The sequence below is a fragment of the Daphnia magna genome, linkage group LG10, assembly GCF_020631705.1.
Source record: "Daphnia magna isolate NIES linkage group LG10, ASM2063170v1.1, whole genome shotgun sequence".
Taxonomy (NCBI): Eukaryota; Metazoa; Arthropoda; class Branchiopoda; order Diplostraca; family Daphniidae; genus Daphnia; species Daphnia magna.
The window spans coordinates 4075227-4101691 of NC_059191.1; the positions used below are offsets into that span (position 1 = coordinate 4075227).

Consider the following 26465-nt stretch of genomic DNA (forward strand, 5'->3'; position numbering starts at 1 on the left):
AGCGCAACGCAAAAGCCACGTAGTATGTAGGGTCTGGTTCATTACATTCAATTTCGAATAGTTTTTTTTATTAATTTCTTGCCTATCTTTTTTCTTTGCTTTTCAGTTAGAATCGGCATAATTATTCGTTAGGTTCCTTGCATATTAATATAAACGTACGGTAGGCAATTGCCTTCAGCTTTTTTTCACGTTTTTCAGCAGATGGCGTCTAACAGAATTTTTGTTTTCTTTGCCATTTGAATTTCAGCTTAAGACCAACTACAGAAATAAATTACACGCATAATATGCTATCCCTTGGCTTACGTTGTACCGTTTCTCATTCACCACTAACAAAGACCTATATTCAAGACTTCTTAGACGACAAAGTTTCTTTAAGAAAACAAGACAACACACGAAAATAAGACAGCACATAACAAAAGGTTTAATCTTTTGTTATGTGCTGTCTTATAGAATGTTGAAGACATGGCTATTTTAAGACGCAAAAATGATACCGTGGCTTTACACAACTCCTAGCGAACATTTCCAAAACTTGTTAGATATTAAAAATACAAGAATCGTGTAAAAGTGTTAATTTTACGTACAAAAGGTAAAATAATAAATTCGAATACCTGATAAAAGACTAACTTTACTGTCGTTACTCCTGAATTTGATTGGAAAAATAACGACTCTTATCATATTATCGTTCGTAACTTGTTTTTAATAGAAAACACACTTGTTTTTCAAGTTCAAAGGACAGAACAAAAAGGCAGCGCAATCGATTTGTTGTGTAAACTCTGGGATCAACTTCTGTCGCACACGTGACTCGGACGAAGAGCGATTACATGAAATATGAAAATTCATCAACTCGATTCTCAGACCACTCATTCACAAGACATAAAAGAAAATTCCGCGCTGAAGAGGAAAAGATAAGTGCAAACCACTTTAAAGCTAACATAACGAAGACAAAAGCAAATATTAAAAAAAAAAAAAAAAAAAAAAAATATTAGACTGTCGATGACGTCAGCTGGGAATGATATGTCAGACCCCCTTGTATCATTTTTTTTTGAAATCAAAAATTATGTTATAAAAAAAAAGTAAAAAATCGCATCGATTAAGGACAATGAGATACGAATTCCAAGCCGGAAATCCCTAGCTGCATTGGTGGGTTAGTTCATACAGGATTTGCGCTACAGTTCGGGATGACTCAACGTTGCTCAACGCAACGCTAGCTAAATGATTCTCGTAACGATGGAGACTCCTGCGAAAGAAAGGGAAAATGTATTACAGAAACAATTAGAATCAATTCTGAACAATACGAAATACCTTCGTCCTAATGCGGAGTGGGTGGCAATGTTACGAAGAATTAGGGCTGATGTTAATCGAATACTTTTGGTTACCGGGCCTTCTTTTTCTTCCTAAAAATTTGAAACATAAAAAATTGTAGTTATCCATTTCTTTTCGAGCCGACGACTTAGATATGATCTACCTGCTCTTTTTGGTTCATCAGTTCAACTGCGTGTCGCTTAATAGCGTGTAGTGCGGCGTGAGGAGCATATCCGGGGTGAGGTGTTGGGGCTTGCGGTGCGGGAATGTCCGTTTTACCCTGCGTATTCATTTGGTGTCTTCTTGCAGCCAACAGTTTCTGCATCTAAAAACAATAATACAGGAACACGATCGCTAGTTTTGTCTTGCAATCAGAAAACGTGAAAGTTAGGTCGCTACAATTACCTCTTCGTTGCAATGGCGATCCATGAGATGCGTCATCATCGAGAATCTTCGTCTTTTGAGGCCATCGCAACGTTCCCACAGGCACCCCAACTCCTCTACTTGAACCGGGCAATGAACTTGACAAGCGTGAACATAAACTTCGTGCGGAGTTTTGAAAGACCTTGAAATATAATGATTATAAGTCGGAGGGCGCAAAACTTGAAACGTCGTGATTTTTCTCACCTCATGCAATCTTTCCACTCGCAAAGATATTGCAAGGAAGAATCAACCGGCTGAGGACTGGGGGATGAAACCGGTTGGCAATCAGTTGATTTGCTTTTCATGGGTCTACCACGAGGTTTTGTCGCTTCAATACTGTTATTTCTTTTTTTTATTCCGGGAGTTGTGGTAACGTTGGCATGTGCAATAGTCGCCGGCGACGCTGCAGGTGATGTGGTCACTGTCGTGGCCGAAGTAACAGAACTGACGATAGATGAGGCAAGAACCGGCGTAATGGTGACATGACTTTCTGCTAAGCTGGAACTGCGTGCTGTGTTCTCCGTAGGTCGGGCTGGGAAAGCAACAGCTCCTCCGGAGAAAGTCACTACGCCTTCCATCGAAGCCGTTGTAACGACATTGGAAACAGTGTTGGTCACACTGACTGGCTGAGACGACGCGGAGAGAATAGCCGCGGATACCGGCAGACAGTTACCATTGGCAATGAGGCTGACAGCAGAGGAGGGTAGCGTTTGACCGCTACTAGATGTCGAATCTCTAAACACAGTGGACACTGTGTTGGTTCCAACCGAATTCGACAGGGTAACTACAGCTCCGTTGGTCTGCAACTGATTTGACGTTATAGCTACCACGTTGGCAGGCATTGCGACGTGTTGGATCACTCCGCCAGGTCGTTGGATGGCTAACAGCAGCCGCTGGCCTTGTTGTGGAAAGCCAAGCCTGGCTTGTTGTGGGCTTTGCTGCTGAAGGATCAAGAACGTCCTGGGTGTGTTCGGCCCTAAAACAGTGGTCGGCGGGATTTGGTGGATTTGAGGAGCTAGCGCAGCAGTGATAGGAACTGTACCGGCAGATTCCACAATGCCGTTCATGCCTCCGTTAATTGAAATTTTGTCTTTATTCTTGTCGAGCGAATGCTGATCAGCTACAGGGACATCTGCGTTTTCGTTGAGCTTCAAGTTCATCTGATTTGTCGCTAATTTCTTGGGGGCAGGACTGTCATTTGATTCCACAGAATCAAGTGGTCGCTTCATAGCGGATTTCGTCGTTTGGCTTGCCACTATCTCGTCAGTGGACGAGGAAACTTCACACGCTTCCAACTGGTCCAACAACGATTGGCCGTTACAAACAGCACTACCCGCTTCTTCCTCTAGATGAATTTGAACGTGTCCAGAATCGTCCACTTGTGCGATAAGATGGGCTGCTTTAGGAGCGGCCGCACCATCTCCCAAATCAACCCCAAAGTCATTCATACCGACGACGCCCATGTCGACGGCAACACGACCGCGAGAGTCATTCTGAACGAGCTCTAGTCCATTATCACTGATACGAAGTTCTTTGCCGGTCACAGTGCTTGCACCGTTGACAGGTTCTTTCTTCACTTCGCGTTCTAGTAGATCTGCTAACATTCCTTTGCCAATCACTTTTCCGTCGGAAGGCTGGCTTCCTCCCGAATGTGGCTCCATCTAAGAAAATGAATGATTGCAGGCAAATATTCATCTTAGCCAATCTCTTAGTATTTTAATACCTCGGGACACACCCCGTTCATTTTTGGAGTGCTGACGTTAACCTGAGCACCTTTGACTTTCGTGTGACTGTCTTTCGATGGCCCATTCACTACCACCGACTGTTGTTGCTGTAAAAGTTTTTGCTGCTGTTGTCTCTGAGCAACCTGTTTTGTACGAAATACGTTAGTCTAGCGATATTTAATGTCCTATCGTTAACTGTGAAGGGAAAATCCATGAAAACAAGACACGTGCTAAAGAGATATAACTAGCTATTGCATGCATGTCAAGGTTATCAGGTGCGCGCACACACAAAAATGAGTACCAACCTGTGGAACGGTAATGCCTGAATGGGAAAGGCTTACGATCTGAGCAGAAGAAACAGAGAGACTACCGAGCGAATTCATGCAAGGTATTCTAGTCATGCCGGGCAATGCCGTCGCTGCGGGCGAAAGGCCCAGCGAAGCCACGTGATTGGCGGACTGGGTGTTACTGTCTGATACCTTATTGGCCAGGAGGGATTTGATCAAGGAAGACGATGGTGGTACTGAGCTACCAGTCGTCGCAACCTGACCCGTTTCAGGTGAGGACGGACCACCCTGACCTAACGCTTGAGATAAATGAGGATGTGCCAACGACTAGAAACAAAAACAACAAAAACAACAAAAACCGCAAAATAAAATAATCGAATGATAAAACATTTAAAACAGAAAAACAAAATATAAACAAAAAAAAAAAGGCAGATTTTTGGAAATGAAATGGGGTGAAATTAAGCTGCAACTATAGCTCTAAGATGATCAGATACTTGCCTGTTTCGGCGGATCTTTCCGGCTAGTGGCTTTCGGCGGAGCGCACAACTGTGCTTTTAGTATAGGAGAACCGGGTACTTCCATCGGAGTCGGGGTAGGAGAACGAGTGGCTATATTGGTTGTGGGAATCGCAACAGAAGTTGTAGAGCCTTTTGACGAAATTCCTTCAAAATAGAATTCAACGGCACTGCCGACTTGTTTCCTGAACGGCCCAACGTTCTGGCCAAATGTTGCCCTAATCCAAAGAAAGATGTCGCCAGTCAAGTCTTGAATTGATGCAGTAAAAGTTAATAGTGGCAAGGGTATACCGAACACAGGAGAAGAACTGGACGATCCCTAAAACTTGTTTCGGACCATTTCTAGAACACCCGGCTGTATACTGTCTGTACAGCACGTTTTGTTCTATACTTGGTGCTCCGACGACTGGTTCGAATGTAGCTCTTAACCATTGCATAGCAATTTGTTCTTTCTCCGTTTGTGTGATATTAACAACTCCAGGTTTTGACTGAGTTGGTGTACTGGGTCTAGAATTGGCATTCGTTTCTAAAAACACGAGAGGATCGTCAAATTTTCCAGACTGTATACTAGCTATCAATGTTATCTTACTTGGCTGAATTTTAGTCAGAGAATTGGGTGATGCGGGCATAGAAGCAGCAACAGGCTGCAGCAGCATAGGTGGTGGAGTCGAAGGGGCACTCGGTGCTGGACTATTAGAATGGGTCGGGCGTACCACGCACTGAATTGGATTCATTTGCGCGTGCGTGGCCGCGGTCTCACCTTCAGCCACTGTTTCGACTACATTCATAAGGATTCTGGCTTTTGAGCCATAACTCTGCGCCTGTTAAAATAAAGCAGTGAAAATGCAAACACCAGAAGAGCTATGGAAAAAGAAAAAAAAAATAGGCACCTCAACCGTCAAAAGGGAAATCAGAACATCCAGCGCTCCTTGACAGTGCAGGAAGGCATTGCATGGGGCTTGGCCAAGGGAAGACAACGAATAGACGCACTCCAAAGTGTAGATTAATAATGCCACATCAGGTATAGTTAAATAGGAGCACAATTTTTCATAAACCTAAATCAGAGGAGGAAAATAACTCTTTAGCTGCCTCCATTGTAACGCTTGGTACAACGATGTGGTGTCAATGGACGTATCAGGTTCAACTCACGTGAGAATCAAGAGAAGACGTCAAAAGCAATTCATTTTCGCTGCGTTGTGCCAAGCGCCCTAAGGTTTCCATGCAACGTAGTACAATAAAACGGTCACTCGATTCCAATCCACGTGTGACTGTCCCCAAAAGAATAGCCGATAGCGAACAATCGGCAGGGTCCTTTAAATTGACCTAGACGAGAAGTAGCTGTCAGTCATCCAAACGCACATTCAACCACTGCACACAGGCAATTTTACCTCTAATGCGACGTTCGATAGGGCATCAAAAGCCAACTGTGGTAAACAAGACCACCTGGCATGAGCAGCTAAAAGAAGAAGCCGCATGCAGGCTTCACTTTGAGCTAATACTGTCGAATTGACATCGTCGAAACTCAAATTGCGAATGACATTAAGAACCTTCATAAGACAAATAAAAATAATAGCCACAAATTTTAGATTTTTTCCTAGAACAACAACAATCAAAACACCGACCTGTAAAACTCTTTGACCAAGGGCATCATGCACGCCTTGTTCACGACCAACATGAAACAAATCCGACTCCTCGGATTCGAACTGGATCTCGGCTTCATCCTGTTCAACTGGGGGTTTTTCAATCGGGCAACGCGCTGCTCTGCGGCGGTCAAGCCAATAGCGGATGGCACGCGGATTGTCTGGTTTTTGAACAGCAACTGGCAATCTGTTCTTAGGGGCCACACATTTTTTTTCAATATTTGCTTCCGTCTGTGAAGGTGTATCCAACTCTAAGATGTTGTTCGGCCCGACGACTGGTGGATTTGGAACGGCACCTTCACTAACCAAAATTGTTTTTGTGCGTAATGCGGTATCTTCGGAAGATCCTTGCACTGTGGCAGTATCTTCGTTAGAAAAAAGTTCACTATTGGGTTGGACAATCCTGTTAACTGGAAGGTTTTCTGATGTTTGGGGGATAATGGGATTTTCCTTCGTTTGTAAATATTCGGTAACTGAGACATCCGATATCGGTTTTCTAAATATATTAGCTGATTTTGCCAGACAATTTCTGAAGTTTGGCTCGCAACTGGGCACTCTTTCCACGCTCGGCGGACTAGTAGCCGAAACTACGTCAGATCCAGAGGCTGACAATGGACCAGTTCCATTTTCATACAACACTACACTACACTGAGACTCTTCTTCAATTAATGTTGACTCTTCTTCCACCAAAGTTGAATCGTGTTCAATCAATGATGATTCGAGACCGTCATCTTTGGAATTTAACGTCACTGATCTTATTGGTTTCTCACTACCTAAAGGACGTACAACCAGATGCACTTTGTTTGATGCATCATCAGCTTCTACTGGAAGATGATCTGGTGTTCGAGTTCTTGATGGAACCTCTGTCTGCTTAATGGCATCCGGAGTTGTACGAATAGATCGGTCACTCCAATATGAGCCCACGACTGCGGTTACATCTTCTTGGGGGATCACTAGGTCTTCTTCTGACAGTTGGACAATGTCTGCATCAGAGACAACGTCGCGCCAAAAACGACCGAGGTTCTGTTTCCGATATTTCCGGTAGCTTTCCGTGAATAAATCTCGAATGTCAACTGCAAAGTTTTGGTTTCATAGATTGAGACAGAAAAAGAAAACAATGGGAATTAGAAAAGACTATTAAGACAACAATCGAAAAGTGGATACCTTGCGAAAATATTCCCGCATGGGCTAGTAAAGCATCGACTATACGGGGGCACTGGTGGAGTGGAAATGGTCTTCGGTTCTCCATAGCGAGAAGACTGCAAACGTTGATGGCGAAGTCTTGCTCATTCGGCAGAGGACAAAGTAGGGAGAGAAACACTCGCTCAGTCGGAGTAACCTGCAAGACGTCAGTTGATAACCCAGCCGTATTCCGTACATGATCTGTAAGATGAAATGATGAAAACCGTCATTTACTCAAGTGATAAAAAAACTTGATCAACCTGAAATGACGTGCTGTGCAGCGTTATAAGAAGTCGGGGTAGCATGAAGAAGTCGCAGAGCTTTACGTCGATTACGAGCGTCATCCTCTTCGTGGTGTTCAGATTCGCGCCGGTCAACCTCCTCTCCCAAGAAGTGTATCCTTTCGTAAACATCCAAATATCTGTCCGAGAAAATGGTTATTCCTGTGATGAAAGTTAACGTTGAGATGTAGCGTCAAGCATTACCTGATATAAATTTGCTTCAGTGCAATTGGTCCGTTGGCGCACAAACGATGAATGCCGAAATAGGGAAGAAGGGATTCCCATTCACCATGGATGTTTACCTTTACAACGCAAGCAAAAAAAGAGAGAGAGAGAGAGAAAAAATTAATTAATTGGTAGTTAGGTAGTTATCTGTTAATTGTATTGCAATTGAAATTTCTTTGTATGAGCCAAACAAAATGAACTTTGGTATCAAAGCCCTTACATTTTAGCCATTGAAACAAAACTGTTTGTAATGAAGTGATACCTTTTCCCATCCACCGTGCGATGTAACGAGGGAATAGAGAAGATATAAATCGACTTCGTGGCCGTGTAACCGTGGAAGTCGGTTGAAACTTGTCCTTCAATCATAAATAGGAAAATAATTTGTTAGGCTTAAAGTATTTTCAACTGTTCGACTGTCTGTCCATTTTAATTGTCAAATAATGCAGTAATTGAACCCCCTTTTCCTAATGAATCTGTAAATGGTGATATATTATTTACCCTCGAATGTCATGGAAGGCTTTCAACTCCCGACAGAAGGACGAATATTCTTCGGCGTATGTTTTGGCGTCTTTGCCGAGATGTTCAGCCATTATTGTTATGGGACCACCACACTTAAACTCTTACGGTCAATGTCGATCAACTTCTTCGAAGCATTCTTAAAGGAGCCGAATAAACATTGACCAACAAATCGATGGGCGCCAAAACAAAACCAAAACAGATAGTAAAGAAAAAAAAAAGGCGCGAGGATCACTGAGTTGTCATCGGCACGTGTGAGAGGGACCGTGAGTGGGGAGGAAGCAGATGCCAAGGGCGCGATTTTCTCAGCATCGGCTTGTGTTCGAACACTAGGACAACTTTAATTCACTGCATTTGGCCATCCGTTGGTAGCAGGCGCCAGCAACTAATTTTAGGTGGAAATTTAACAATCACTAGAGAATACAACATAACACTGTAACTTTTTCAGCTTCACTTGGATTGAGACAAGAGTCACTGAGTATTAGGGCTTGGTTGTTGTCTGTGCAGCAGAATACTATGTTCACTGGTGCCAGGGCAAAATGGCGGCGAATAAGTTCCCAGTCTATGCTTTAAACATAAATATTTTGTACTTGTTTCTTAATCACACAGCAAATGGGACGATCCCGATCGGAAGGAAACAAACTTTATGTCACGAGCGGGCTGGTCCAGCAAGAGTGTTCCAGTTGCTGTGGGCGCACCGTACCGCGCGTCACAAGTCCCGTGCCGATTTCTTCGTCCTTTCCTTTGTAAGCATTAAATTTGTCTAAAAAAACGATCGTCAATTTCAACGCCATCTGTCGGCAAAAAGCACATCATTCTTTGAAGCTTCGGAAAAAAATTTAATTTGCATAACACCTTGACTAGATTATCTTTCGCCGTGCTGTTTTATTATTGAAAGTTCTGTATCATAGTAAATTTCATAAATAGATAACGAAACGAACGCAGGTTTTTAGAAATCAAAATGTGCTATGAGTGGATTAAAATCGGCGACATCTAGTAGAGGGAAATAGCTAATAGCAAGGTGTGCAACTGAAACGCCACCTAGTAGCCTAAATTACGATTTACTTCTAACGCATATTGTCATGTACTAAAATCATCAATCGAGGCCATTTTGTCATACACGTGTGTGGTGAAAGAACTAAATTTACAGAGTTTTACTACAATGACCTACAAGTAAAAATACATTTACGGATTAAACCCTGTTCTATAAGAATGGGTGATCATTAAAAATTCAAAGAAAATTTCTGAAATTTTAGGCGACGTAAGTACCATCGTGGTGAAACGCACATTCGGAAAAAATATAAAGGAAAAAGGCGCACTAAAGATCTGGATGAAGTATAGTTGAATTGCATCTTATATGATCTCATTATGTTCATGTTCATTATGTTTTTATCTTAGATTGACAACGATTTGAAAAACAACTCAGAAAATCTTCTAGCCCAGAAGATTGATGTTGAAAAAGCTGGTAATGCACAGTACTACTGTATACATTGCGCGTAAGTCTTATTACTGTCAACTGTTAATACTCTTGATTACATTTTTATTGTTCTGCAGGAGATACTTTATAGACGAGCATTCCCTTACTCAACATTACAGGACTAAAGTTCATAAACGTAGGCTGAAAGCCTTAGAGCTAGAGCCCTATACTATTGAAGAGTCAGAAAGAGCAGCAGGCCTTGGTGGGAATTACAAAGCCCCTGTAAAGAGGAAAATTGAAACCATCCTTCCTAAAGTGATGAGTGATAAAATTGATGTTGATCAGGAACCAGATTTAAAAAAACAGTGCCTAAACACACAAGGAGAATAAAACTTGATCATGGCTCTCAGAATTGTTAGTACTTCACACATCAAAATCCCCGTTAAAAAACATTTACTGTGTATAGTCCGAGGAGTTGTTTCTGCCTTGCACATACCAGGTCATATATCAAAAGCAGCAGTATCAATATTGACTCCTGACTTGAGTCACATTGAAGGATTGATTACTGAAGACGTTGAGCAGTTGCAAAATAATCTTTCAGCAAGAAATTCCTCCTTTCACCTGGATTCTTTCATTCGACAATGGAGGCAGATGACCGCTCTTCGTCTTCAGCGAGAAGACCTTGAAGCCAAAAGGGTTGAAGTCACCCAAATGATGAAGCAAGTCGTGACAAACGCTACAGGTAGCAATCACGCTCGAAATGTGGAAGAAATTAAAAAAGAAGGTATACAATTGAGGACCCAGCTAAAAGAACTGACGAAGTTGTGGTGGGAAATCGAAGAAATAGCCGTGACGCGAGCTCTAAGCCTTCCTAACTACTTGCATTGTAAAACACCCGTAGAAGACAATACAGAAGTGTACTCGTTTAACCCTGAAAAATCGAATTTAAATTGTCTGTGTGACTGTACTGAGGAGAACATCAAGTTTGTCAGTCATAGTCCCACGGCATTTTATTTAAGAGGCACGCCGGCTAGTTTGGAACTACGTTGGATGCAAACCTTCAGCAAGGATTGGATCGCCAACGGATACAATCTGATTTCTGCACCGGATTTCGTTAGATCGTTAGTAATCGATGGTTGCGGCCTGGCTTTTAATGATCCGAAAGAAGTGTTAAGTCTCGCCAACATTCAAGATCACGGCAGTCTTGAGAAAGGGAACGGGTTACATCTAGTAGGAGGTTCATCATTGCCAGCTATGGTAGCGTTTCTGACAAAAACTGTGATTGAAGAGCCGTTTCCCTTGCGACTCATATCCGTTGGGCGTTGTTACCAGCCTGTTACTGGAATTCTTGGCGCAAACGACTTGACAAATACGGTGCAAGCTTCGTCTGCACGGTTGCTCACAGTAATGAAGAACTGCCCTGACGCCTTATTTCGAGAACTTGTATTCATTCAACACCAAATTTCAAAACAGCTCGAACAGTTGAATGTAAAATTCCGCATTATAGCCACAGCTGCCCGTAACTTGGAACCATGGGAACAGTATTGTTCGTCCGTTGAAGTTTACTCGCCGTCGTCCAAAAAGTTCATTCAAGTAGCTAACGTTTCGATCATCGGTGACTACATCTGTAGACGACTCTCCATTTATGGTCCACACAAAGAGTCACCTGGGTTCGTGACAGCTCAGGCTCTGTCTGTTCCAAAATTGTTATCATGTTTTTTTATATAGAGAATCAAAACTGGAACCATGAATGAAAGAGTGTGATTGTCTCAATGTCGTAAATCAAAGTCTTGGCTCGTTGTATGATTAGGTTAGCAGACGACTTTACCTTGGAAAAATACACAGAAAAACTACCACAATATCAAAAGTCACTTATACGGCCGCGGACGAGAGCCTGGAACGCCTTCCTCATGGAAGCATATGTGCTATTTTTAGGCTATGTAAACCGGCAGAGGAGGAAAGGCACGCAACTCTATTCATAGTAATTAGGTTGGTTCCTGTTTGGCCGATATCCGCGTTCACGTTTTCCTTCACAGTCGGTATATGGGAACCCTTTTCGTTTTTGGTTTTCTATCCTGATACGCGTCTCGAATATCAACAGCCTCGAGATTCTAGCGTTCGGCAATCGTCAAAAGAACCGTTGAAAATGTCGTATTGAATCGAGTTGGTGCTAAGTTTTGGTCATACATGTTGACGAAAGTGTTGTAACGCTGATCAGATCACTACAACAAATTCCTGATAAGGAGCCAATTTGCAACTTTAACCAACGTAAAAGTTGCAAATCGTGCACGTAAGTAAAACGGTTACAGAGGCAGGGAGCATTAGTTGAACGTTAGGAAGTCCGGCCAAATGCGGGTCTGGGGATGTTTGTGACCCACCACCAGCAGAGCCGAGTCTGTTATTGAAAATCTTCCCATCGTCATAGGTTGCTATTTTGGACTCCACCCGAGCGTTTAGGGATCTTTTCTTAGCTAACGTTTGCCGTGGCGCTGGTTCTGCCCGAATCCGAGCCTAGGTCTCGAGCTGCAGCAACAGATCCAGCCGCAGTGCTCGCGTATCCATCACTCGAGCTCAGTGTGTGTGCCAGCACTCGCTTCTTTGACCACCCGGTAGGCTCAAACATTCACCCTTTTGTTATACATTTTATTTAACTTCGTTAAACAATCAGTGGTAACTACAGCTAACTGGATTCAATTGGTCAGCATTTTTGCAAGGGATTCTTTTCATTTGACTCGCATTTCCGCAAGTATCCACCGTAGTAACGAAAGTTTCCTCTCAGTTGGATAGGGTTTTCGGGAAATTTCAACCTTTCTCTTCACATACTGTAATTAACGCTTTCCGTTATTGTATCATCGTTATCAGTTTAAAGCAGTGATTTTCATCCTCTACGAGAGTTAACGTGTGTGCCTATATTTGGTATGCACGGGTAGGACGTCGAGCATTCTCCCTCTGAGCTATTTTTGAATCGGGCGCAAAGAGTGAGCAACTAACTGTGCCCCGTTCTATTTCACGTTACTCAAGCAGTAGAAGTTAAACTGCGAAAAGTTGCTTGAAATAGCTCCAGTCGGCAAGTCTCGAGTTGTTGAGTTCAATTCTTCTCGCGCATTCTTTCTTTAAATGCACCAAAGCATATTTTAAAAATTATAATAACCTTCAGTAGGACTCTTGTTTTTCTAGTTTCTCACCAATTTAACTGAATTACAGGTTCTACATCTGATTACCTCAAACCATGTCGGACAGTGAAGAATACACGTAAGTCAAACTCGCCCTTGCTTTATACATTTTATTGAGAAATGCGAGTATTATTTTAAGAAAAGAGATTTTTTTTATTTTAATGTAAGTTCGTTTTCTTTTCATGCCAATAGTTCTTGAAGTATTCGATCTATAGTTGATATTGTTTTTTTTTGGTTTTTTTTTCTTATTATGAATTACAGCTTGCAGGCTGCTCAGGTAGGCATCTTTGCATATGATATTGACTGACAACGACTACAGTCAGTCAGTCAACTGCGAAAATCGAATGCTTACCTTTTTATTATTTCCGTTAAGTTGATTCTATAACAACGCGTTTACCAAAGAATGAAAAAACCCGAAGGATTGTACAATTTATACAAATTTTGGCTCATTTTTTTTATGTTCTACATTTTTCGTTTTTATTTTTACCTCTCAACTATTATTTGACTACTTGTCATAATCATATAAACATCAAACGAACGGCCTAATCAGTTATGTTGAGCGACTAATAAGGAGGGCTGATGAAAGTTTTATTTATTTTACCCCTGTTTTATTTTCATGATTTTTCGTTCCCCGCTAATTTGCACGTCCAGCTCTTCCGAAGAAGAGGAGGAGGAGCCCCCCAAACCAGTCGCCAAACCAGTTGAAGCTAAAAAGGATGACGGTGTAAGACGGCTAATAATTGAAAACACTTGTCAAACTTAACACATTTTCCTTTTTTACTTTTAAAACTAAAACCTTTTATCATTTTGTTACCACGATTTACATTTTTCTTTTTTTCTTCTTTTCTTTTCTTTTCTTTTCTTTTCTTTTCTTTTCTTTTCTTTTCTTTTCTTTCTTTTCTTTTCTTTTCTTTTCTTTTCCTTTCTTTTCTTTCTTTTTTTTTTTTTGAAACACTGGTTGCATCATCCTATTAATTAAAATATGTTTTTTGTTTTTTTTTTTTATTTTTCTAATTGCAGAAAAAATCAGCCGCCGATGTAAGTATGGATGTGGTCACACGTGTGACATACGGGATGGGCATTAGTTCACGAAACCTTAGTTTTCTAAGTTGGATTTTTGAAAATTCCTATGATAGGCGGCTAGGGTTAAACAACAGGAGCAAGACCGCAAAAAGGCTGAGGTACGAAAGCGTCTCGAAGAGGCTGCTGCGGCCAAGAAAGCCAAGAAAGGTTTCATGACCCCCGAGAGAAAGAAGAAACTTCGAGTAAGCAACCCACATTTACTTTGCCAATGATTGTTTGCCACTAAACTTAAAGACGGGATTATTCTCTATGAAATTAGCTCTTGTTGCGTAAAAAAGCTGCGGAGGAATTGAAGAAAGAACAAGAACGTAAAGCGGCAGAACGACGACGCATCATTGAAGAACGCTGCGGCCAGCCCAAGAATCTAGACGACGCCAATGAGGGTGAGTCATCCGCATCCATTTTTTCGTTCATGTAGTTTGTTTTGTTTTTTTCTTTTTTTTTTTTTTTTAAGCAATAGTCTATCATCTTCATTTTTAACCGGCAGCTGATGCTAGTTTTGCGACTGGCTATACAGTCGAAAACTAAGGTCATCATTGGCAACCACAAATACGAGACAGTTTCTTGGGTTTCTAATGGTGTCACGATAACTTTGATTACACATCTTGGATATGAGTAACGAGAAAAAGAAGGGACGAATAACACTTTGCGCACTTGCGTCACGGGTCGACAAATACGAGTATAATAAGAGAAAAAGCCATTGCTAAAGTCTATGTACTAGGACTAGGAGATATTGGCCGATGTGGCTATAATAACACCAATCCGGTGGCGCTACTTGTCGGCTTTTTTTTTTGTTTTTTTTTTTCTTCTTATTATTTTTTGTATTAAATAACGAACTGTAAAATCTCTGATCTCTGGTATCGGGGGTTCGTCTACTGGCTCTATTTTTCGAGTAGCCCAATTGATAACACTGCTCAACGAGTTCCACGCGCGTATCTGTCGCCTCGAATTCGCCAAGTACGATATGGAGTTCGAAGTCAAAAAGAAAGATTTCGAGGTACATGGTCCATCATCGCCCATCTCTCACTCTCCCTCTCCCTCTCTGTCTCTCTCTCTCTCTCTCTCTCTCTCTCTCTCTCTCTTCTCTCTCTCTCACTTTACCTTTTACCACTACTGCTTTCAAGCACTATTCCTTTTTTTTTTCTATCCTAGCCTTCTCTCCTGCAAACTTATTCTATTCCTATCCCGATTCAGACACTTTTCACATTCTCCCACTCTCTTGCAATTTTTCAGTGGATCTTCAACTTTTTTCTTTTGCCTTTCTTATTCGACTGAATGAATTCACAACCTCGAAATCCGTCAAATGTCACATTTTTTTAATTCTTCTAATTAGTTTGCGTGTCGTGTGGGCACCGATTGACTGACTGACATTCACACCACGACTACACGCCATGATGGGTCATTTTCAGCTGTTCGGTTGTTTTGCCTTCTTTTTTCCCGCTCCACATATGTCTGCGAGCGAGCGTCCACGTTGTTTGCGAATACTTACCACTGCTACGAATCTTTTCTTGCGAAACGGAGGCAACGTTGCCGACAGCTGAAAACGGTCGACACGGCGGTCTGGTTTTTCACACATAAAGAGACACCGCAGATATGGTAGCTGTACATAACTTACTGGTGGATGTCCTGATCTTTTCCATCAGCTTTTCAGTTTAATACCAAAGCGGAATACTCCAAGCACATTATAGAAACACATTCATTAAATTAATAACGAAAGCATTAAAGCAGCGCTCCCACAATCGCACAAAGCTGTCCACAGCAGAGCCTCTACATTCCCGTTGCAAGCCTACCCACTGCGTGCTTTTTCTCAATAGCAAAAGCTAACGACGACTGCACATCACCATTTCGCTTTTCAGTTGACATTTCAACGAACTTCTTCTCTTTAACTGTCGGACAGCTAAAAAAACAACGCGGACCCTCTTTCCATCGTCGACGTTCATTTCATTCCCTATTCCACACTTCTTTCACCCCTGGCGTGTTCCAGTTCATTGTTTAGCTCTAGGAACGGTGGTGCTATGACGGAGACGACATTCACGGCTCAAATATCGCAGGAGCCGCGAAACCGTTCGGGGCTTTAGAGCACAGGCATCATTCAATTCTAATGGCCCAATGGAAATCAATGGGAGGTCCCTTTTAAAACTAATTAGATGGACAATGCGTTTTTCGTTTTTTCTTTCTTTCCTCGACTGTCATCAGTGACTGACCCTAATAGACAGTTATGATGGCGTTTAATCGGTTGTCTGTCATGAATGGATGCCAATACGCCAATACTGTAGAGTCCCCGGGATGAAGCCATTCGCTGCGAATTCTATCAGTAATGTAGCAAAGTAGAAAAAGGGGGAAATGACAGATTTGAAAAATTGGTTTTTGGTTTTTGGTTTTTGGTTTTTGGTTTTTGGTTTTTATTTGTTTTCCAGTCTGGTAGGACTTACTAGGTTAATAAGAAATACGAGTTGCGAAATGACCTTTTCTTGTGTGTATTTCTCTGTCTCTGTCTCTGTGTCTGTTTCTTCCAGCCGAACTGCAGACGGTCTGCAAGATATTTCACAAGAGAATATCGGGACTCGAAGCCGATAAATACGATTTAGAATGGAAAAATAAGATGAAAATGTTGGAGGTAAACACCGTCCAATTAAGATAGATATTTCCCAAATCACGCACATCTTCCATCACGCCCCTAATCCAATCCTATTACCACGTTAACTTGCAGACTAGCGACTGTATATATATACTTCAGCTCTTTCCTCTCATTCTTTCTTTTTTTTTCTATTTCTCTCTTTATTCTCTTTTTCTTTCTCTTTCTCTTTCTCCTTCTCTTTCTCTCTCTTTCTCTCGCTCTCTCTCACTTTCTCTCTCTTTCTCTATCTATCTATCTATCTATCTATCCATCTACTTGTCTGTTTCTCTTTCTTTTTTACTCTTATTCTCATTCTCGTTCTCGCTCTTTCATTTTTCTACTCTCTTTCTCTTCCACTATTCTCCCGTCTTTCTTCCTTCGATCTAATGTCGATCTAACCGAGGAAGTTTTTCTTTTGCTAGTAGAAACGACTATGTGACCTTGTTACTATGTCCTATGACTACCTTCCTTTCCTCCTTGAGTTTTACCTGAACCAAACGGTGTACTTGTGACATTGATTACAGCAGGCCAAAACTGACTGCGGATGACAATTCCGTAGATTCCGTCTTCCTTCGGCTTACGCAGTACGAACAAAGAAATGACGAATTTCAAGTAGAAAATGCCGATAAGAACGGAGGGGGAAACTGATCCAGCGATGGTCTTAACAAACAAACAAACAAACAACGTTTCTTTAGATTGAACAAATAATAATCATAATAAGGACGAGACGGTCGGGTCCGTTGCGATGGTCGTTCGGGCAAAGTGTTGCGGGTTCATGGTGTGGGCCTGTGATCCCATGATATTCACGCGTATTCACGCATTAATTCCTAGCAGTGATAATGGCTAAATTGTTTAACTTGTTGCTAAACTGCACTGTTGCCATGTTCAATCAGCCGCCCTGAAGCAGATCTGTGTCGACTACAATGATCGCGTTATCATATGCGAGTCGCAGAAATGGGACTTGGATTTTGAAGTCAGAAAAAAAGATTACGAGGTTAGCCCCACCAAATCAAAAATTATCAAATCAAAAATTTACCCTTCTATATCAAGCCTGCAGCCAATAGACTCACTACATCCAGTTCACCTATTCTTTTCACGATCTCTCTGTCGTTGCTGATTTGCTTTGAAACATTTCACTGGTTGTTGCGAGGCACCGATTTTCATACGGCTGCCTCAATCCCCTCTAAATAAGCTGATTTCTCACGCATATCCCGAGTGGTAGAGAATGGCATCTTGAATTCGAGTAAAGCGGTTCTTTTGCGCTTCTCTCCGCTTTTAACACCGTTCAGAGCAAGTGAGCGAAACCGACACAGAACAACGCTTTCTTCGTGTCTAATTCGCATCTATGCCCGTAAAACCCATTTGTTCACACAAATGTGGCTCAATGCTCGTCACGGATGTCAATAGCAGGGGCAAGTGGAAGAATGCACTTTTCCGAAAACTACATGCTGTACTTTTTGTAGCACACCTGCGATTGTGCCGAAAACACGGATTATTATTATTATTTTTTTTTTTTCTTTCTTTTGTTCAACCCTGCTACCGAGCAACGTCAAAAACAAAAAGAGGACGGACACAACGATAATGAGTAGAATAGATTTTATGATATCGTACATTTAAATCTCTTCGCTTCGGAGCGATGTGCCCATTGACGGCCGGCCCTAGTCACGCGCGATTGAATTCAACTAGCACACGAGTCACAAGAGAAATCGATGTATTAGTTCAACATTTGTCTTTAAGGCTGTTGGCGTTACTGCGTTACTTTGTGTTACTTTCACCTGAAATTCCTTGGCGAAAAATGATATAATCACAAAGGGTTGACCTTCGTGTATGGCTTTTTTCTTTCCACTAACAATCTTTTTTGTTCTTTCTTTCTTGATATACTGTATTCCTAAATCAATCTGTCATAATCAACATCCTATCTGATTGCTCGTCGCAATTCAGATAGGCTGTCTTCTTATTTCCTGTTCGATTGACCCAGAAAGCCCGGATTGCATTCACGTAGATCATGATTGCCCTCGTTCTCCGTAGTTATTTATTGATACATCTTTTCGTTTCGTTCGTTTGTCTATGCTTGATTATCGTCAAATCCAACGTTTGCTCCACACACAACGCCCTGCTCTTGAACGCATTCAGAGTTTACTCGGGCATCGCTAAGTCGTGTTATTCATCTTAAATCCATCGCTTATTCCAAAACGATAGCGTCATTGACGTATGTCATAATCGGCATACGAGTCATTGATCATGCAAACACGCTGTAATATCGGAATACTCAAACATCGCATACTGCAATTCAATTTTTAACTAATTTTTTCTTGAAATTTAAACATGGGAAAGACTAGGGCTGGCCCGCAACAGCACAGAGCCTCAATGCGGGGGAAATGAACGAGATTTATTTTCTAATATTTTTTTGTTATAACGTAATATCTATCGATAATAATAAATCTTTCGAGTTAAAAGTACGTCCTAATTTTGTTTAGTTTTTGATTGATTTTTTTTTTTTTTTGAAGCTTGAAATGATCCCTGTAGAAAATGCTAGTTTTCCATTAGCATCGTTTTAGTCTCGCTTCAGAGTGTCCCAATACTGAATTGACGCTTTCGTAGTCACTTGTTCCCAGTTGTCGGCACCTTTTTAGTTTTCTGAGCTATTCCGATATCAAACTCTACAGCATGCATTCCAAAATCCAATTCCAGTCTAGTTTTATTTATTCATTTATTTTTTTTTTTTCTATTCGTTTCTGAACTGATCGTTCGCTTTCCCACGATTACTATACGTCATGATATGCCAAACTCAGAGGATAATGCGAAAATTTCCAAGACTTTCCCATTTTTCCACTTCAATTCCCTTTCATTTTGAAAGAAAAAAGAATTTGATATTGATTCATTTTTGCCAGCAGAAACGTCAAATTTTTAGATTTTATGTTATTTTTTTTCTTTCTATCTTAAGCACAACACTTAGTTACATCAACACATTGCAGTTCATCGTTTGCTTGGCAGTGTGTCATTGTACTCTTCTCTATTCCAACTATGCTTTCATTCTTTCTTTTTAACGATTTTTCTCTTGACATCTTTCATTTCTTTATCCATCAAGCATTTACCCATACACACGAAATTCGGTTCTGCTTCATTTTGGGGCAAATCAGCTGCCTGACTTTCGCCAGAACGAAGCAAAGCGAAACTCTTTTCGCCCATTTTATTTTATTTATTTATTTTTATTTTTTTTTCCTTCTTCTTCTTCTTCTTTTTCTTCTTCTTCTTAAATAAATACGTATTTGCCACATACACAAAATTATGTTTAATGCGCAGGCGGAGGTCAGCCCTTTCTGATAATTTCATTTGATCCAAAACTTTTGAACTTTGGTCTTTTTTTGCACTTTGAAATTTTCAACTGCTATTCCTTCTTCGACTATGTAAACATAAGATCACATACACGGCTTCAGTGAAGCGATCTGAAGTTTTGGGTGGATTGCAAACATAACCGAAGTAACCGTGTCGCCATCTTAAAAAATGGCGACGACTCTGTATGGACCAGATGTGGACCTACCTAGTCCATTCGATTTCGTTTCTTTCTTTTTTAAATGGATAAATATGAAGGACCCTTGAAATCTTTTGAAAATCGAGCGGACCCGCTTATAAATTATTTTGGCCAACCTATCATGCCTTGAGGTGGTTCATGGCAAACATAATAAGTCGAAAATGGGCTTATTTCAACGTGCAATTAGATTTTTTATTTGTCCCGCGGGCCGGTTTCTTTCTTTCTTTTTTTTTCCTCATTTTTTTTTTTATTTTTTAAATTGTTAACCTTGTCTGTGTTTTGTTGAAATAAGGGACTCGTTTCCGAGCTGAAAGAATTCAATTTCGAAAATGTTTATCATAGATGCAATTATGATGGTCTGGTCTATACACTGTGTTTTTGGGGAAGAACAGTTCCCCCTCTGTTTCTTCAGGAAGTGCTGGCCTCTGTATATCAGTGACATATTGAATCGAGATTCCTCTCTCTCTCTCTCTCTCTCTCTCTATTTCTTTCATTCTTTCGCTGTCTTACCTTTTGTCTATCTTTCGTTTCTCTTTCGTCATTTGTTCACCAAGGTGATTCTTTGTTACATTAAATTTGTTCTTCGCTGATTGACGGCAAACTGTTTTCTCAATTCCTCTACCCTCTGCTATCCTCATTGTGTGTTCGTGTCCCACTCTGTCTGCGCGTGTGAAAACAAAACAAAAACTAAATTAAACAAAACAAAAAGAAAAAGAACAACAACAAAAAAAAGAGAACAAAACAATAAAAACACACACACAAAAAAAATAAATAAATGAAAAAAACAAAACCAAAACAGGCAAAGATAGTTTGTACTAATACGAGAAACGAGCTTTAAACAGACGATTGTTGTTAATTTTCGATCAACGCTCGTTACCCGTCATGCAAGGTAACATACCTTGCTGCATGCATTTGCACGGCATGTTACACGACTCTGCAGCATATTCTCTTTCTTTTTTTTGGAACACCCACCTTCCCCTGTTCACTAGAAAAAACCCTTTTTCAATCCATCCAGAAGTTTATCATCTCGAAACTTTAGTGATTCAATTTATTTTTGTTCTTTGACTACTCGTTGCCCTGCTGACAGATCAATGAAATCAACATCCTCGTTAACGACCTCCGAGGCAAATTGTAAGTGTCTTTTTTCTTTTTTTTTTTTTGTTCGAAACAAATGCGAATTTTCTATTGAGACTAAACGGTAACCCAATGCTTTTGCAAATTCACATGGTTAACAATTCAGCATTAAACCATCTCTGCGCAAAGTATCGAAATATGAAAACAAATTCGCTAAACTGCAAAAGAAGGCTGCCGAATTCAACTTCCGTAATCAACTGAAACAAGTGAAAAAGAAGGAATTCACCATGGAGGACGAGGATAAGGAGGTATCAACTTACATCCAGCAATAACCGATCAAATCCGTTTTTCTTCCTTTATGTTTTCAAGTCGTTCATCGATCCTTTATTTCTTTTTCTTTTTTCCTTTTTTTTTTAAATCTTTTCTCTTTTTTCTTTCAGAAAAAACCGGATTGGTCAAAGAAAGGAGGAGAAGGCGAGAAGAAGGTAAAGGACGGTGATGAGGGAGATTCGGGGGCCGAGGACGTCAAAGCCTAGGCCAAACACCAATGAGACAAGCTCCTATGTCCAACATCAGCTGTCCACCTTTACCTCTACTCTCACCCCTCCCCCACAAAAAAACCAACACAAAAAAACACAAAAAAAACCAAATAACATTAAACGAAGCACACACATCTAAGCACATACACACACACTGAAAAAAACAAAAAAACACAAAAAAAATTCGAGAGCGGTTGCATTTTGGGTCATCCATGAAAGCCATTTAAAGACACCGAAATCGTTTACCCCACTCCTTCTCTTTTCCTATTTTCGTTTGTTTTCCCTTTGCAATTTAATTTGAGATTCGTTTTCTGACGTATTGAGCCACTTCTTTCCCCTTCACCCCTCTTGTGATTGACTATAGAAAAATCCACCATCATGGAAATGACTGTATGTAGGTAGCTGGTAGATGTACCCTTAGCAATGTTAAGCTATTTTTTATTCTTTATGTTGTCTGCCTTCCTTTCCATTTACCTTTCCCAACTGTTTTTCCTTCCTTCCGGCGGATGTGAAGGCTTATCCGCTTCTTTCCTTCTTTAATCGCTGGCAAACGAAAAAAGAAAAAAAATAATTTGCCGTTAAGAAGTGATCTGTTCAAATGAAACCCACCTTCCGGAATCCCCTCCACAGACGCGTGATTTTTTATGGTAGCCTTACCACTAGTTGTGATTTAAAACAACAAAAAACCAAAAACAAAAACAAAAAAAAAACAAAACAAAAAAACAAAAAAAAAAAAAACAAAAAAACAAAAGCAAAAAAAAAAAAAAAAAAAAAAATTTACCGCACATGCAAAGGAAAGGAGGATACGGTAGATCGAAATCCTATCTGTCACTATACACAACACCTTATAATGACTGAACTGAATGCCTTTTTGTGTAATGCCGAATGACGATCCTCCTGCAGTTGTGTTCGAACACGAACGCTTTACATAGAATAGGTCTACATCGACACGACGTCCCCTTTGTTGCTTGATGTTACCCGTGTTGTCATTTTTCCTCTTGAGTTGTTCTTGTCAAGTTGTCACCTTTGTCCCCGACACCAAGACCCCCCCCCCCTCTCCTTCCTCAACAACCTGTTCGGTTGGTCCATTAGTGCAGCCGGATTATTTGTCTACATACATAGCCTGCTAGAATCTGATTGAATGGAGAGGCAAAGGTATGTATTTTCCAACTGGTACCTTTACAACCTAACGCCTTTCTTTTTCTGATCTGGCTGCCATCGACCGCATTATCATAGCTCAACACTACCTTTTAATTTCTTTTCTTTCTTTCTTTCTTTTTTTTTTTGCACATCCGTTTTCCAACCATCAGCTACTTTCGGTTAGTCCATGAGTCCCTTAGTCCCTGATTTGATTCTTGGCCTTTGATCGACTTTGGCGCTTAAATGCAGATGACCATAACGGCCGCTAGTACCAACAATCACTCGACAACAAAACATTACAATTAACACGCCTCCAAACAGTCATTTCATTATTGAAACATACCTGCTACAGAATACCTCAAACACTTAGGCAACACAGGAAGTTTTTGCTCTGTTTGAGGTAGCAACCGGAGTTGACGTTCACATCGCCTCACAATCACACTTAACACAACAAACATGTTTGAAAAATCGTTAAATAACACCGCTAACCTAATGATACCCCATAATCATACACCAGACCTCATCTATAGTAACCCGCTAGTTGTTTCTTTCCTCTCCCTTTTTATTTTTATTTATTTATTTATTCAGTTTTTTTTTTCTTTTCTTTTGCCTCTTTGACGTCTGGAAATCAAAGTTCGCCTTTGGCCCCCGAATTTTGGACGATTAAAAGAAACGCCGCGCGATTGTCCTAGTTTACTCTTTATTCTAATACGGCAGAAGTTGTGTTATGTTCGAATGAGTAACGCACTATTCTTCCCTTATTCATTCGACCAGTCGCCATTCTGTCGGGCACAATCGGGCACAATGTGATGCCGCTTATAGTATCAGCTGATCTCTGGCGTTCAAACGTCGAATTCGTAAGGAAAGAATGGTAGCGACATTTACTGGCATTTCGTCCAATTTGTTCTTGTTTGGCTTCGGTCATTTCTTTTACGGGCGTGCACACGAAAATTGGCCGTTCACGAATCGCGTGTCGAACTGTTGTCACCGTGTTTCATTGCTTTTGTCTTGTCCCTAATCGAATGAAGGAAGGGGAAGAGGGAGAAGGCGAAGCACCGGCTGAAGGTGAAGCTGTTGCTAGTGCTGAAGAGGCCCCTGCACCAGTTGAAGGAGCTCCGCCAGCTGAAGGCGCTCCCGCTGAAGCCGCTCCCGCTGAAGCTGGCGCGACGGGTGAACCCGCACCGGCCGATGTCCCGCCACCAGCTGACGGCGCACCGCCTGCCGATGCTCCTCCTGCCGACGGGGCACCCCCTGCGGATGCTCCTCCTGTCGATGGGGCACCTCCTACGGAAGCTCCTGCCGCGGAAGGAGCTCCACCCGCCGATGCTCCTCCCGCTGAGGGTGCTCCCCCTGCTGATGGCACTCCACCTGCCGAAGGTATGTTTGAGCTTGAAAGATTCACTTCTCCTCCATCTGACACTCAAGTTTCAAAAACTGAATCAAAATTAACCAAATAAATCAAACGAAAATAACAACCGATTTCTCTTTGTAATAACCGTTACGTTTTGCCTTCAATAACTGATCATGGATCACGTTTTCGGCTTGACTCACAAACAACCAACCTATAAAAACAAAAGCCCCAGCTCCAGCCGATGGAAGTGCAGTACCAGCGGCACCACCAGCTGAGGGTTCCGCCCCTCCAGCAGAAGGCCAAGCTGCCGCAGTAGATGGGGCACCGCCTGCGGAAGGTGCACCGGCCGCAGCGGCACCACCAGGTAAACTCCAAATTCAGAGCACAAACAGAAGGACTTGAAGCCGTCCGTCCGCCCACCCGCCTACCTAGACCGAGCTCCTGCGTACTTCCGAAACATGATCGGGGGGCCCTACGATCAAAAGCGAAAACAAAACAAATACTTGTTTGCCTTGGCATGCTGTGGCCGTTATCAGACTCAACTATTTTTAATTTTAATTTTTTCAATTTTTTTTTTGTTCCTTTGTTTGTTTTTGCCTTCACTACTATATCCATAAGACCACCAAGCAAGAAGTGTGGCGTATAATATCTCGAAAAAGGAATATACGTATATACACTATATACTGTATATATTTCTTTTTCTTGAAACTACGAAACATCCTTATAATGGTGTTCCGTTATCTTTTTCATCATTTGCTTGCCACCAAAAGATTCCAAATCCGACAAGCGAATGTTGCCAGTTCATAAGAAAGCTTCCAATGAGATTACGCCACACTTATGAAAGTAGGCTAACAATTCTGCTTAGAAAATGTGATATCAGCAGAAATCAATGAGCAAAATGTTGGTTGTCCTTATACCTACTGTACTTGGGCACAAATAATTGTTAACATGACATACCGGTTTGCGTTTCAGCCGAGCCCGCTGCGACTGAAGCTGCCCCTGCCGAAGCTGCTGCCCCTGCCCCACCCGCTGAGGAAGCGCCTGCTAGTTAGACACTAGTCCAGCCAGCTGAAAACATACATGATTGACGTCTCCAGTGGAAGTCTTCTTGCCTCCTTTATACCAACGAATTAGTCAGCTGAAAATATGTAATTGAAAGTGTTCGGGGGTGGCGTTGGGTAACACGGAGAGTGACGGTTGGATAGGTTTTTCGTTTTTTGTTGTTTTTTTTCCACCTTTTTGTTCAACTTATTTTTCTCAACACTGTTTGGTTACGTAAGATACGGAAGGGATGAGGGGGTTAATAAAATGGGATTTTCGATTTGTTCAGAACTATCTTTTATGCGATGCATCTCTTCTGTGTAATCTTTTGGCTTCAATCTTTGGACTAAAGATTTGGTTAAGAACTGATGATACGTGCTTCTTAAAGACAACCACCAAAGCTTACCCGCTATCACAATACACACAGTTCATGAAGGATGTCTTTGATTTGTCACGGCACTTTGGGCATACAGGTATAGAGTTAACAGGTGTCAATTCAACCAAGTGTGAACACTGAACTTGTTGCTGCTTGAAAATACAAGACAGCCAATTCGCTCAGTCTCTATGGCAAGCCAAATGTACCGGCCGAAACGAATAATGAATCGCGCGCGACCGTAATGATAATTTTCGACTTGACGATATAGTTTTTTTGACTTGATGATATCTCTGTCGCCTAAGGGGTGTCTGCAGCTCACAGATAGGAATCCTGCTAGCTCTACGCCAGAACACCACCGCTGGGCGGGGGAAACATGCAACTCGTGGGTATGATCGTACTTATATTTTCAAAAACTAGTTGCTTGCAACAAAAAAAATTACTAATTATTAATGTGACTAATTAACATTTGTTTTCATTTGAATATTTTTTGCCTTTATTTTGCCAGTGTAGGCCTATGCCGGTATTTGTTCTTCATACCTGTGTATTTCCCATCCTCACAGTCATGTCTGAAACTAAAATAATTATTATAACATAAAACATAAGTCTCAAATTCACAAATTTAGGTTCAATGAATAGCTCTTGATGAGAGCTATCGATTTCTATAAAATCCGTTACGTAATTCGCATAAACAAAAAAATTTTAGAAAAAAAGTGTATGTGCAATGGGTTATATTATAAGCGTTTACTCTAAATATTTTTTTTGTGACCAAGTAATTTTTGAAAATATAAATCCGACCATGCCCACCGAGTTGCAGGTTTCCCCCGCCCAGCGGCGGTGTTCTGGCGTAGAGCTTTAGCAGGATTCCTATTTGTGAGCTGCAGACACCCCTTAGGCGACGACAGAGATATCATCAAGTCCAAAACTATATCATCGAGTCGAAAATTATCATTATGGTTGCGCGTGGATCATCATTCGTTTGCGTCGGTACATTTGGCTTGCCATAAGCCTCTACTAATTGGCTAAAACA

General features: G+C 41.2%; 4 protein-coding genes and 1 long non-coding RNA gene across 12 annotated transcripts; 4 read left to right on the forward strand and 1 right to left on the reverse strand.

Moving 5' to 3' along the window:
* The first annotated feature begins 27 nt into the window (after positions 1 to 27).
* Positions 28 to 980, forward strand: LOC123476972. Its single transcript, XR_006652063.1, has 2 exons — positions 28 to 155; positions 248 to 980. It is a non-coding gene; the product is annotated as an uncharacterized LOC123476972 (long non-coding RNA).
* On the reverse strand, positions 677 to 8850 carry LOC116932278 (AT-rich interactive domain-containing protein 2). Of its 3 annotated transcripts, none has more exons than XM_045180053.1 (19): positions 8078 to 8850; positions 7842 to 7935; positions 7559 to 7656; positions 7334 to 7494; positions 7056 to 7274; positions 5874 to 6964; positions 5640 to 5798; positions 5401 to 5574; positions 5142 to 5306; positions 4841 to 5072; positions 4543 to 4777; positions 4235 to 4469; positions 3929 to 4063; positions 3449 to 3592; positions 1930 to 3386; positions 1708 to 1867; positions 1466 to 1627; positions 1303 to 1394; positions 677 to 1237 (listed from the first exon to the last, which is right to left on the reverse strand). In XM_045180053.1, exons 1-19 carry the CDS (start codon positions 8167 to 8169, stop codon positions 1129 to 1131), a joined length of 5214 nt encoding a protein of 1737 aa, XP_045035988.1. In that variant the 5' UTR covers positions 8170 to 8850; the 3' UTR covers positions 677 to 1128. The 3 variants fall into 3 exon arrangements, with proteins under 3 accessions (XP_045035988.1, XP_032795936.2, XP_045035989.1); XM_032940045.2 differs by having other exon boundaries at positions 3755 to 4063; positions 8078 to 8849; XM_045180054.1 differs by lacking the exon at positions 3929 to 4063.
* Positions 8851 to 9112: 262 nt separating this feature from the next.
* On the forward strand, positions 9113 to 9924 carry LOC116932281 (zinc finger protein 593 homolog). The gene is made up of 4 exons (XM_032940050.2): positions 9113 to 9268; positions 9352 to 9430; positions 9494 to 9591; positions 9650 to 9924. The coding sequence occupies exons 1-4, from the start codon at positions 9258 to 9260 to the stop codon at positions 9900 to 9902; spliced, it is 441 nt and encodes a 146-aa protein (XP_032795941.2). The 5' UTR covers positions 9113 to 9257; the 3' UTR covers positions 9903 to 9924.
* LOC116932279 (serine--tRNA synthetase-like protein Slimp) lies at positions 9912 to 11371 on the forward strand. The gene has a single exon (XM_032940046.2). It carries the CDS (start codon positions 9912 to 9914, stop codon positions 11238 to 11240), a length of 1329 nt encoding a protein of 442 aa, XP_032795937.2. The 3' UTR covers positions 11241 to 11371.
* Positions 11372 to 11969: 598 nt separating this feature from the next.
* On the forward strand, positions 11970 to 25500 carry LOC116932280 (troponin I). Of its 6 annotated transcripts, none has more exons than XM_032940049.2 (13): positions 11970 to 12121; positions 12717 to 12764; positions 12947 to 12962; positions 13706 to 13723; positions 13822 to 13950; positions 14028 to 14151; positions 14665 to 14765; positions 21005 to 21048; positions 21158 to 21299; positions 21432 to 21476; positions 23699 to 24047; positions 24248 to 24385; positions 24994 to 25500. In XM_032940049.2, exons 2-13 carry the CDS (start codon positions 12742 to 12744, stop codon positions 25071 to 25073), a joined length of 1209 nt encoding a protein of 402 aa, XP_032795940.1. In that variant the 5' UTR covers positions 11970 to 12121; positions 12717 to 12741; the 3' UTR covers positions 25074 to 25500. The 6 variants fall into 6 exon arrangements, with proteins under 6 accessions (XP_032795940.1, XP_032795938.1, XP_045035993.1 ...); XM_032940047.2 differs by lacking the exon at positions 14665 to 14765 and adding an exon at positions 17279 to 17379 and having other exon boundaries at positions 11972 to 12121; XM_045180058.1 differs by lacking the exon at positions 12947 to 12962 and adding an exon at positions 13337 to 13409 and having other exon boundaries at positions 11972 to 12121.
* Positions 25501 to 26465: the final 965 nt, after the last annotated feature.